Source organism: Notechis scutatus, chromosome Z (genome assembly GCF_049901735.1).
Source record: "Notechis scutatus isolate UNSWTSFEM ecotype Mainland chromosome Z, rNotScu1.2, whole genome shotgun sequence".
Taxonomy (NCBI): domain Eukaryota; kingdom Metazoa; phylum Chordata; class Lepidosauria; order Squamata; family Elapidae; genus Notechis; species Notechis scutatus.
The window spans coordinates 99,653,519-99,665,859 of NC_142025.1; the positions used below are offsets into that span (position 1 = coordinate 99,653,519).

Genomic DNA, 12,341 nt, shown 5'->3' on the forward strand with positions numbered 1-12,341 from the left:
TCAAAGCCCAGAAAACATTTGGAACTCTCTCATATTTCTAAGTGCCTGCCATGATATGAACTGTACTGGATCTCTTTTTTCTATAGAGAACTGGAAACTCAAGTAATCCGGCTGGGGAAAATCAAATACACATTTTTGCAACTTAAAAAAAGCTTCATTTGCAAAGTCATTCTTAAACCTTTTTAATGTTGCTCTCATGCAAATATCAGTATGTTATACAAACATACTAGTGCATACTTATCCAAGACATTAGATGATATTTCACTCATGAACGTGGAGATGGTCATACTGCAATTAAATAATCTAAATAGCATTCCTATCTATTCAAATCTGCCACACCTGGTTTCTCAGCGAATTTTCATGTCAATCTTTTATTCTGATTAAATTTTATGTATCTCTCAAATCCAATTTTGCGAAAAATTGTCATTTGAAGGCTGTCTAGTAAGTCTGAAATAAGAGGTAGTGGTAGAGACCGCTAATGGTCACATCCAGGAGGTTTTGGATACATGGAATCTATAGCAATGAATATCCCTCGAGAATTTTTTCTTCTCTGACATAAAAAGATAAGTCTTTCTGTTTGGCTGCCTGAGCTCTTCTTAATAGCTAAAAGGCTCTACTGGTGGATTCCTTATTTTTCCCAAAGATAAGGCTTTCCAACAGATGGGGCACTTGCTTATAATGTGGACTACAATTCCACAGGTGAGACATTGACAGGTACCTATTTTTGTGATTCAAGTCTAGGCTTTGTATTCTAGGGCTACACAGTAGAAGCATAAACCGCATCCTTTCCTTCTCTACTGAGGACATGCATCTCTTTATTACTTCTATATGGATTCTCTTGACACTGGAATCTGAGGTCATTGGGGTGGAGCAGAGGTTAAAAATCTCTACTTTTTGCTATTTCCTCCATGCCTCAAGTCTTCCAACCACTTTCTATTAACATTCAGTATTGTAACAGTTCTTTCAAATTCTTTGATATGCCTTGTAACACTAACCTCCTTTCCCAGTTCATCATAGGAAGCTGAAAATTAGCTCATCGGAGAAAGATTATTTTACATACATCTCTGGCAAATAACTGAAAATTTATATGTATTTATAAACTTTCTCACTACTTTGTTTTACATTGCAGATCTCTCAATTTGTTATTGCTACCTTACTTGAATAATCAAATGCAACTTCAACTTTGTATGAAGTTCTGGTAACTATGCAGTAATGAACATTGCCTTCAATGAGGGACACATCTTATTTGGCTGTTCCATCTTTTAAAAGATTCAGAACAAACATTGGAACAATTTGTAAGAAATGCTGTTGGTTGACATTTCATAATCAACTCAAAACTGAGTCTAAAAACAAAAAACTGATCTTCGTCTCCTCCAAACCACTCCAGAAATTTTTTTGAGAGCGAAGAAATACTATCTGGGATGCAGATTGTTGAACTGCCCTGATGAGACAAATCTTGTCTGAACTGCTGCATTAATTGTACTACAATACTGTGCAGGTTTGTTATTTGTATTTCCACTTGCTGTTATTGTTCTATCATTGTGATGACCTGGGGCGTGGCACAAAAGCAACAAAGTCACAAAAGTGAGAAAAGTCCCTTTAATACCTCCAACTTGGCCCCCAATGTCCAGTTATCCTCGCCTGGAGATCAAACTCTTCCAAAAACAGTCTCCAAAGAGAAGAAAAAATGCAGTCCAAACCAAAAAGTACAGATAAATTAGAAATAAAAAAACAACACAAACCACAGCTGAAGTAATTAACACGACTGGCCAGGATAAAAAATTGCAGACTTCCAAAAGATAACGAAGCACACACAGTTGGGAGGACGCCAAAAACCCAGATAAGTCTCAACCCGGTTTGCTTCCAGCAAGCTGCTGTGTGCAAATGCTCTTCTTATATCCTGTTCTCCCAGCTGCAACTAATGAAAGAGATCAAAGCTTTTTTTCTCCCATAAGCCATATTGCTCCCTTTTCCATTCCTCCCTGCGTGCCCTAGGATGAAGAGGGTCTTCCTCTGAATGCCCAGCCGGACTGTGCCCTTCCCCCATTTCTTCTACAGCCACCGAAGCCACACTCCCACTCCCTGTCAGCTCCTCAATCTCCCCCTCAGAATCAGACTCCAACAAGGGAATGACAATCATGCTTGAGCAAGCTGTTCTATGATGCAATTTCCACAATCAAAAGAAAGATTAATGACTTCATAATTAGAAAGAGGAGAGGCCTTCAAGATTGATGCCAGTCCTTCTATGTAGGCCAGGTCAGGAAATAAGACTCCAAAAGAGCTGGTAATTTTATTGTTGCAAAGTATAATAACAGAATCTTGAAAGCCCAACAGAGATTCTCTCTCTCCCTTGGCTAACAACAAGAGAATGAAGGTATCACAATCTTGAGTTTTTTCATAGTTCCTCCTCTTTTTCACAGCTAAGGTAGTGTTTATCTAATGGTTATTGAATATCTTTTTCAAACTCATCTCTACAGGCAAGCAAAAATAATCAGAAATAAACATTCCACAACTATCCTGACCATAAATCACTGGGAGCCAGTGCAGGCAGGGCGGCTCACAAAACAGGTGTATCATGAATACCCAAAACTGACTGTGCCTCTGCATTCTAAATTAACTGCTGCTTCTAAATGTTTTTTCAAGGACCACCTCATATGTAGACTGCATTACAGTTAATTCAATCAAGAAGTGACAAAGGCATTTCCTGGTCCAGAAATGGATACCAAATATTTCCTTGACCCAGGAGGGTCTGCTCTGGCATGAAATAAAGGCAGAAAATATCACATTCTACCACCCTTATCATTACAAGATAATGTTAAAAAAGGTTCTTACCCATTTTTGATCAGATTTAAGGGTACTCCTCGACTTACAACTATTCATTTAGTGACCGTCTGAAGTTACAACCGCACTGAAAAAGTGACTTATGACTGTTCTTCACACTTAATGACTGTTGCAGCATTCCCATGGTTACATGATCAAAATTTAGACCCTTGGCAACTGTCATGTATTTATGGCAGTTACAGTGTCTTTGGGTCAAGTGATCTGTGATCTTCTGACAAGCAAAGCCAATGGGTAAGCCAGACTCATTTAATAACCATTTTACTTACTTAACAACTGTAAGGATTCACTTAACAAATGTGGTAAAAAGGTTGTAAAATGGGGCAAAACTCACTTAACAACTGTCTTGCTTAACAATGGAAATTTTGAGCTCAACAGAAATTGAATACTTAATGTGATTAGATACACAAGGTATTTGATTCTGGTGCAGAAGCCCTCAACGTACATGCAAAGCAACAGAATCATCATCATCAACATCCTCATCACCACCACCCTAATAAGAGAGATTTAGAAGGTTAATAAGGATAAATAATAATGCTACATCTATATTACATGAATACACAGACATTAGACAGCATTGTGAGCACCTGTTCGGCACAGTGATGGCACAAAAATTGTCCCTATGTCGAGTTCTTTTGGCATGCAATGCCCTGTAGCCTGTCCCAAGGGGAGGAATTGAAACAGTTTATATCCAGGATGTATGTGAGCAGTCTGCAGATATCTTCTAGGGCCCTTCTTCTGACCCATGCAATATGCAGGTCTTCTATGGAAGGCAGGCTGGTTGCAGTTATTCTTTCTATAATCTTAAATAGCCATTGGAGTCTATACCAAACCAGATAGTTATAAAAGTACATACAAAGAGACTCAATAATTCTTCTGTAAAATGGTATCAACAGCTCCTGAACAGTCTGAACTTCCTAAATTGATGCAGGAAGAACATTCTTTACTGTGTCTTTATAATGATGGTTCTAATGTTAAGTGTCCATTTCAAGCCCTGGGAAATTATAGAACCCCCAAATCTGAAGTACTCTGCTGCTGATACTGTGCTATTCAATATGATGAGGTGGTAAAACAAAAGGGCTCCTCCTAAAATCCACTCTCATCTCTACAATTTTAAGTGTATTCAGCTCCAGATTATGATGGCTCACCACAGAGCCAGTTATTCAACTTCCCGTCTATATGCAAATTCATCACTGTCTCAAATGAGGCCAATGACTGTTGAATCATTTGCAAATTTCAGAACAAAGGGTTCCCTTGAGATGCAGTCATTGGTATAGAGAGAAAAGAACAATGGAGAGAGCCTGAGGGAGCCTGTGATCATTGTTTGGGTACTAAATGAAATTTACTTAGCCTCACCTGTTGCTTCCTTATACAAAAACAATTTTGGTCATAAATCAAGGATTACATATACTCTTTGCTTTTTTCCATTAATGTTCTATGACCAAGTGGGAGTGATCTGTCCATGTCAAGGGATTCATGGTAGTACTCTCCAAGTCCAGTTTATATTGCAAGTGTCCCAAGATAAAGACAATGTTCAATATGTGACACTTTTTAGTCCGTGTTTTGGCATAGTGGTAATTTGGTAGCCACCTGAGTAGCCCGCAAGCCTGCACCTGAAATCAGATTAAAGTCTGCCATACCATAAGCCCATGGAACCCTATTGCCAAACTAGCTGTGAATTCTAACAGGAACACAGGCACAATTCCCTCTGATTCCTACTGCTCAACTTCACGAACAGGAATTCCCAACTAGGTACTGCAGAACAGTGCACCTGAAAGTTATCAGATTTTTCAGATGACAATGGCTACACTACCACCTTAATCCTGGGCTACCCTTGATATCCAGCTAGGATTTGGTAATTTTAAAAAATCCAGCCCTTTCATCCACAATTAAGCTGTGGAGGAGGAGAGCTTTATTATAAACTAGTGTTATCCATTAAGTAGCAACAGTTAGAAATCAGGGCATTTGAGCCTTCAATATCAGATCTTGCGATATAGCACAAGAGTCTATCAAGATTGGTACCAAATACCAAGGCTGTCATCCCTAGAAGTGGGTATAAGGAGCATGGAGATAGTGTTGGAGAAATCATTCAGAAGCCATGTAGAAGTAACATCATCAGTACTAGTAAGGAGTGCAGTTTACTGTCAGTTTATATTCTAATGGCTTTCCTGGTCAGCGATGGTGGGGATGGCCTTAGAAATTATTTGGTTGAGATCACCCCCACAATATTGACAGGGCAAGCCACTAGAATATAAACTGATAGCAAATTGCACTTCTTACTAGCACTGATGATGTTACCTTATTTGGGTAATGAAATGTCTGCAAGAAAACAAGCAAGCTCAGAGAGAACTAAGGTCCTCTCAAACTTGCAAGATTCTGTTATTATAACCCATTTCAATAAATATAGTTCTAGTTTTCAGTGGAGTCAGTTTCCTAACCTGGTTTACCTCATACATCTGACAATGATCTAAACTATTTTCTGCCATATCTTCCCCTACCCACTATATCTTCATCTTGCTGCAATGTAGCACAACAATATCCATGGTTTCTTATCAAGCACTGATAAATATTATAATTTTGATAATCATTGAGATATAATCCATTTCTGCCACAGATTTAAGAAGGCACCATGAGACAAAAAATTGCAGTGGAGTGGAGTGTGAGCATGTCACTATTCTTATTTGTATGCTGGTCGCTGTAGAAATAGAATGTTAGGTAAGAGATAGCTTTGATCTGTAGCACAGGTTTTATTGTTCATGTCTATTCAATTTTAATATTACTTTATAATTATATGCTTGTTTTTTACAATTAGACATTGAGCAGAATTCATACCTCACATCGGAAAGGTTTCTCTCCTGAATGCTGTAGTGAATGAACCTTTAACGACATACTGCGTTTGAAAGATTTTCCACAGGTTTCACATGTAAACGGCATGTCCTTAGTATGTGCTGAAACATCAGTCAATTAAGTAAGTCAGTCATAACTAGCTTAAGTCTCAATGGTTTCAAGAGGTATACTCTAAGCATAGATAAGATTGGATCTAGGTGAGATTTTATTTTATTTAAAATATTTATGTGGATGTTATTCAATTAGAATGGTTCTTGTGGTAGCCTATAGTTAAACTATAATATAAACAAAATAATAAGCAATTAACATTCAGGAAATAAAAATACTATTCATTGTGTCTTATAATATAGAAATCAGCTTAATATAGATAAAAATAAAGCACACTAATTTGACTATAAATTTTGGTAGGCATGTATACAGAGACCTACATAATTAAACTTTGTGTAATCACAAGACTAAAGTGCCTTATTTCATTCATTCTCTTTCTCAACATCCTACTTCAAAGTTCAAAGCTACGTTCTTAGCTATCTCACCAGGTCAAAATTATTTCAGCCAAGTAAGAATAATTTCTTAATAGTTCAGTTCGCTCTAAAACGAAGTTCAATTTGTCATGGAAATGTTCTTCCTGTATCATTTAAGTCTATGGATAGGTATTTTACAGTGAAGATATCCCACATTTTACCAATGTTATATGCTTCAATTCTTCCAAATATAGATTTTAGTTTCAAAGGCAAAAGGAAACGTATGAACTCCCTAACTTCAGTGCTTGCATTCAGGAAGATGCACATCAAAGTACAGTTTTATTATAAAATTGGTAATAAATGGGGATTAACTAAAACACCAAATCTCTGTATTGCAAATAGACTAAAGTGTCATTTCTCTCTCCAATTGCATCTAAAACAGATTCTCCACATTACAGCCCCAGATAGTATTACATTGGGCAGACTGAGAGGCCAAAGACTGGGTTTCTCCCATTTTACCTGAAAGGCTTTCTATGGCTTTCTCTATCCTTTCCAGTAATGACTAATGGAGATGAACAAGGGCATAGTTACAGAGAGGTATTTTTAAAAAGGACTAACCTATTGTAAACAAGGAATTACCTAAATGCTACATGGGCATTTGACTGAACATCAGAATCATAAATCTGAAAGAAGCACTATGCTATGCAAAAACAGACAGCAAAAACTCACCAACCATGTGCTTTCGCACGTGAGCCATGGTGTAGAACTTCTTTTCACATATTTCACAGGAGAATTTTTTTTCTGCATATCCATGGACAATCTTGATATGCTCATGGAGGGACCAAAGCTTCTTGAATGACTTATTACAGGAAACACACTGAATGGGTGGACAGGACAAAGAAGAATAATTTAAACAAAGTTCACTTCAGATGGTACCAGGAAGCTGTAACCAAATGAAATGAACATACACAAGGAAATGGCTGCAACTGTATGTACACTGTTTGTGACAAGTATTAAAATGCTGCTCAGTTCATTCTTTCACTGAAACCACAGATAAAAAGGTTTAAGTGAATACTGTATCCATGTACTTACATCGCCACCTGCTGCTTCCTCTAGAGCAGATCAGCAGCAACATCCAGGCTTCTACCAGCCCTTCACACAGACACAAAATACATTGATGGAATGAGCAGTGATGCGGGAGAAGGATATTAACTAAATTCAGTCAGCTAGTCTGCCAGCCTCAAAATGATGTTTGATATCAAAAATAGCTCATTTGTATTTAAGCATAATCTGGGAAGTATATTGCTGTGAATTGCAGGATTACAATAAATTACTCAAAATGAAACAACTATTTTTCTTATTTGGAGTACAGGAAATAAGAGAGAATGAAATAATACATTTCCCTCTACCCAAAATCATGGCAATCATATTTAAACAAAGTAATGTGATTTTGTATTAATGGCTGATTTTAGTTGGAAAGGACACTTTTTAATTAATTTTTATCTTGTATAAAATAAGATAGTAAAACAAAGCAAAATAAAAATATATGTAATTTGTATCATTATTCAGTGGAAGTAGTCATTAATACATCTTACCATAACCCTAGCAGACCAGTTATACAAGAAAGTAATGTTCTCTCTGTCCCCAAATTTAAATTCTGTGCCAAGAAACCAGAACATTATCAGTTATTTAGATCGTGTGAAACATATAGAAGTTAGCAAAATGTAATTTTAAACATGTTTAGTGAGAAAAATATAAGATCCATGAAGATTATTTAAGTTAGTCCAAAGCACTTTAAAAATAATAAACCTACTACAAAATGAGGATTAGAGTTAACTGACTTGAAACTCGTTCTTATTTTCCATTCAAATTGGAAGACAGAAGTAAGTGGATTCCAGTTCCTAGGGCATAACAGCATAAGAATTCTGGACCAGAGGATTGCTGAAGCTGGCACAAGGAATAACAACGAAGTGGAACTGTTGAGTAAGAGTGGACAGAGCAGTAGCAGAAGGAACATCTGTGTCTTACTCCTCTGGGTTCACACATGTATCAGAAATAACACATCCAGTTTACAGAAGAGACACACATCAGAATCTGGGATAAGAGAATACTAAACCAAAATTCTTGATCTCAGCAATTACAATGAGCACACTGAAGGAAACAAATGCAAAGCAATCACATAGTTGAGAATCACTTATCCTTTAATTCAGACTGGGCATTTCAAAGCTAAAAAGTGAAAAATAAGTATCAAAACCCACAGGATAGTTTGAAGGTTACTCTATGCTTTATGTCATATTTATTTAAAATATTATTTTTTTTTAAAAAAATCGGAATTGATTAGGATAAAAAGTATAAATGCTACCAGGTTAAATATTGATGTTCTCAGGCAAAGAGTCTGTAGTTGAAAATAAACATCTTGTTGATCCATTTATTAAACAAACATAAATGCTGACCATATACAACAAGGATTCTTCATTTGTATTTGTCCAAAGATTATTGGATTTGCTCATTCTGCATTATTTCCAGGACCAAGAATCATAGGAGGAATAAGCTATAGGATCATCTTGCTAACTACTAACTTGAATTCAACCTCCAATTCTATGGGTAAATAAGCAAACATGTGCCTTTTAAAAGAGAACTTTTCTTAGGAAAACTGCTCCCTATCACTTTGCTCTATCAGTCTCTTTATGGTCTCTGTATACAATATCTAGTTTGCTAGGTATTTATCTAATTATATTGTATTCAGTTTCATTCCAAGAACTAACCTGAATAAATTATATGCAAACACGCAGTTTCTTTTATCTAGTAGTTTTCCAATATTCAGAATTACCTGTGTATAATTCACAACTATCTTTTATGAAATCATGGAACCCAAACTCACTTTTTTCCTGCTGTCTGATTGATCTGATGGACAAAATAGGAAGGCTAAAATAGTGTTTCTTAAATTGTGATAATGTGAATAGTGTTTGAGTTTGTTTATCCTGGCTGAATGCTTTATTTCTTAGTCACGCAGCTCTACCCATTCGGCAGTTCCAAAAGGATTCTGAGGAATTAATATAGCTCTCAGTCCCCTAACATAGGTCACTTATTTTTAAATGATGATTTCAAAATCTAACAACAATCCATAGCATGCTAAATAGCAAATGGATATTTGACACACCAATTAAATAGATTTCTTACATTTACTGAAAAGTACAATAGGATGTTTAGTTTACGTGTCTTATTGTCATATATTTCCTAAACGATTTATAGCTAAATAAGATTTACACAATATAATACAAATTAGTTTTGCATTCTGTCATATCTTGTCTACATATGCAAGCCTATATATATCATGTATTATGATTAATTTTTTAACTAATGTGTCTTTATCTTCCATTTAATACTGACTAATGTACAATATACAGTAGAACCTCTGGTCACGAACGCTTCTGACTATGACCAAATCTGGTTCCGACCAAAAAGTTCCCCCTTTTTTTTTTCGTGGCAGATTTCCCCTTCCACACCATTTTTTTTGTAAGTGCCAAATTTCCAAAATTAGGTTCGAGTCACAACAAAATTGGGTTGCGACCAAAGTTAACGGAACGAATTATGGTCATGACCAGAGGTTCTACTGTATGTGTAGGCTTAGAACCCAACGTTCCATTTCTTCTGCAAGATTGCATAGAGAACTCTTACAGCCAAGCATTATTCCCTCTCCTCCCCACATCCATGCAAGTCAATTTCCTTAACTATGCAGGAGGAAATGTTGATCAAAGTAGGAAAGTTTGGGAACTTGTCCTCCTCAAAGGATTTCCCCCCTTGCAAAGTGTCCAGGGGACAGCAGAAGGTAGGGAAATCTGGCAAACCAGTGAGAAAACCTACCTGAATGTTTTTTTCACAGTCTGTTTGCTGGTGAAGGGAGAGCTCACTTTCTAGAACAAATTTCTTCCCACACTTGTCGCAGATCTGCATGCGCCTATGAGTGACGTTCATGTGCTTCTCCAGATACCACCGTGTGTTAAACACTCTGGGGCACTTCTCACAAGTCAAAGTCTCCTTTTCTTCACACTTTGATTTCTGCACAGGTGCCTTGGGCTCCTTTGCAGCTTTCTTCTTACGCTTGGGAGGCTCAATGCTCTTTCTACGGCCCCTTGTAGTTCTGGAAGTAGGGGAAGATGTGGCGGCTGCAGTAGATGCAGCTCTCCTTGTCCTCCTTTGTGCAACACTATCATTTTCCTCTCTTTGCTCTTTTTTCTTCTGCCTCTCATTTTCCTCATCATCATTACTGTCTTCAGTGGCCTCTTCCTCCCCACTGTCACCCTCCTCTTCCTCACTGCTGGTCTTAAGAACAGCAGTTTCTTTGGATTGGGAAGGGACCCCCTTCTCCCCTTTTGATACATTTAATGTTTGGTTGTTAAGGTTTACCTCTACTATTATCTGCTCCCTTTTGTAAGTCACTTCATCTTCTTCCTCGTCCTCCTCCTGCAAGTCGTCAGAGTTCTCCCTGTCTTCTTTCATGGCTCGGGCCTCTCCTACTGTTCTTTCCTCCCTGAAATATGGCTGCTCCTCTCTCTCATGAAGATGTGGCTTACTTGCTTTTGGGTCCACCAGTACAGAATAAGGACTCCCAGACTCCCTTTTGTATACCTTGGTGGACAAATCAAGTTCCTGGCTGGCATCATGATAGAAAGTGGATGGTACTTGACCCCTGTCCTCCTGTGCCATCCCTGCTACATGTGTGGTGCAATTTTTAGCCATCTGCTGGCAAGAGCTGGCTGTTTCATTCATGGGGGCTCTCGATTCATTGAGCACCTTGTATTCCAGAATATCAATGAAGTATCTCCTGTGGAACAAGATGAATATCTGGAAATAACTAACTCATGACTGTTTTTGGGGAGCGGAACAAGAAAGCACGTGTAGATCATGGAACTCTGGTTTTATAGCATGAAGACATCGACAGCAGTTCACATGAAGAAAGCTGCCATTCAACAGATGAAAAATTTGTCTAGAAAAAAAGGAGAAAATTAAGTTAGTGGCTTAAGTATAGCTTAAGTTAGTACCCTTGGAAAAATCTGTTGCTTAATATAAACGATGTACAGGATTTGCTCCCACAATTGTTAACCATTTATATTAATAAGGCTTTTGTTTTATTGTCCACAAGAGAAAAATGGGGAAATGTTTTTATAGCATTGTTGACAAATATATACTATTATCTGAATCTTAGAGCAATAGAAGGTGCTAAATATAGTTAAAAAGAAATGGTTTTGTATAAGAGATGGTGCACAATAGTTTATCTTACTCAGTTTTCATGTTTAAAAATAAATAAATACCAGCATCACCTCAAATCTGGTATTTTTAATATCAGCTTTAAGGTATTTGCCTACTCATATATTCAAAATTAAAACAGAATTGCAAAAAAGATAATACAATTGTGATTAACTAGGAAGTTGAAAATTTTCTCAATTACTTGAACATTTAATATTTACTTAACATTAATCTAAAATTCTTCTAAACTTTTCAATATTAAATGCTAAATAAAAACGCAGTTATGTAAAATTATGAATGCAATTAAATGTTCAGAGTTATAAATGAAATAGCAATCTGTGAGATACTGTGTTGTCCATAAACGTAGTATCATTTGGGTATCAACTCCTCATGCCTTTCTCATCACTTGCTACCTAATTCTTTCATCAGAGGTATCAGGAACTGATCCAGGAATTTCTACTGGCAAAATATGCACTTCACCAGTAAATGACAATCTTTTCTTTTTCAGAACTGAAACATGGATCGGTAGATTCTGGGTGGTGAAATAGGTGTGGGGCTTATGGGCAAGATGTATCCGCTTTCTCTTTCTCATTTCTCATCCGTATCCTCTTTCTTTGATAAAGACACAGATGAATAAATTCATGTGCACAACACACATAATTTCATTTCTTTCTTCTTTTTGTTAAGCCACACTTGGAAAAGACGTATTTTACCAAATTCCAAAAGGCCATGACAATAGAAGCAATGTTTACCTCAGGAGATAAGCTGTTCCTGAGAAAAAAACATAATATATAATCCAACCATGCTGAGCTTACCTAAAGGCATAAAGACCTGGGCCAAAGTAGAATGTTCTGCTCAATATTTTTCATATTTTTAGGGTAGGGAGCATATTTGGGTCAGCTATCCATGCAGAACATGTATTTATATATTAATTGTTTCATGATTTTT

General features: G+C 36.8%; 2 protein-coding genes across 20 annotated transcripts in view; both read right to left on the reverse strand.

Moving 5' to 3' along the window:
- PHOSPHO1 (phosphoethanolamine/phosphocholine phosphatase 1) overlaps positions 1 to 12,341 on the reverse strand; it is a 74,923-nt gene that overhangs the window by 43,655 nt on the left and 18,927 nt on the right. The window lies entirely within an intron of this gene.
- The window catches only part of ZNF652 (zinc finger protein 652), a 36,998-nt gene that overhangs the window by 5,730 nt on the left and 18,927 nt on the right, over positions 1 to 12,341 (reverse strand). For all 19 annotated transcript variants that reach the window (XM_026669717.2, XM_026669720.2, XM_087944954.1 and 16 more), the window contains 3 exons: positions 10,011 to 11,133; positions 6,876 to 7,023; positions 5,671 to 5,786 (listed from right to left, as the gene is read on the reverse strand). In XM_026669717.2, the coding sequence (XP_026525502.1) occupies positions 5,671 to 5,786; positions 6,876 to 7,023; positions 10,011 to 10,916 (1,170 nt within the window). In that variant the 5' untranslated portion in view covers positions 10,917 to 11,133. The remainder of the gene's footprint in view (positions 1 to 5,670; positions 5,787 to 6,875; positions 7,024 to 10,010; positions 11,134 to 12,341) is intronic.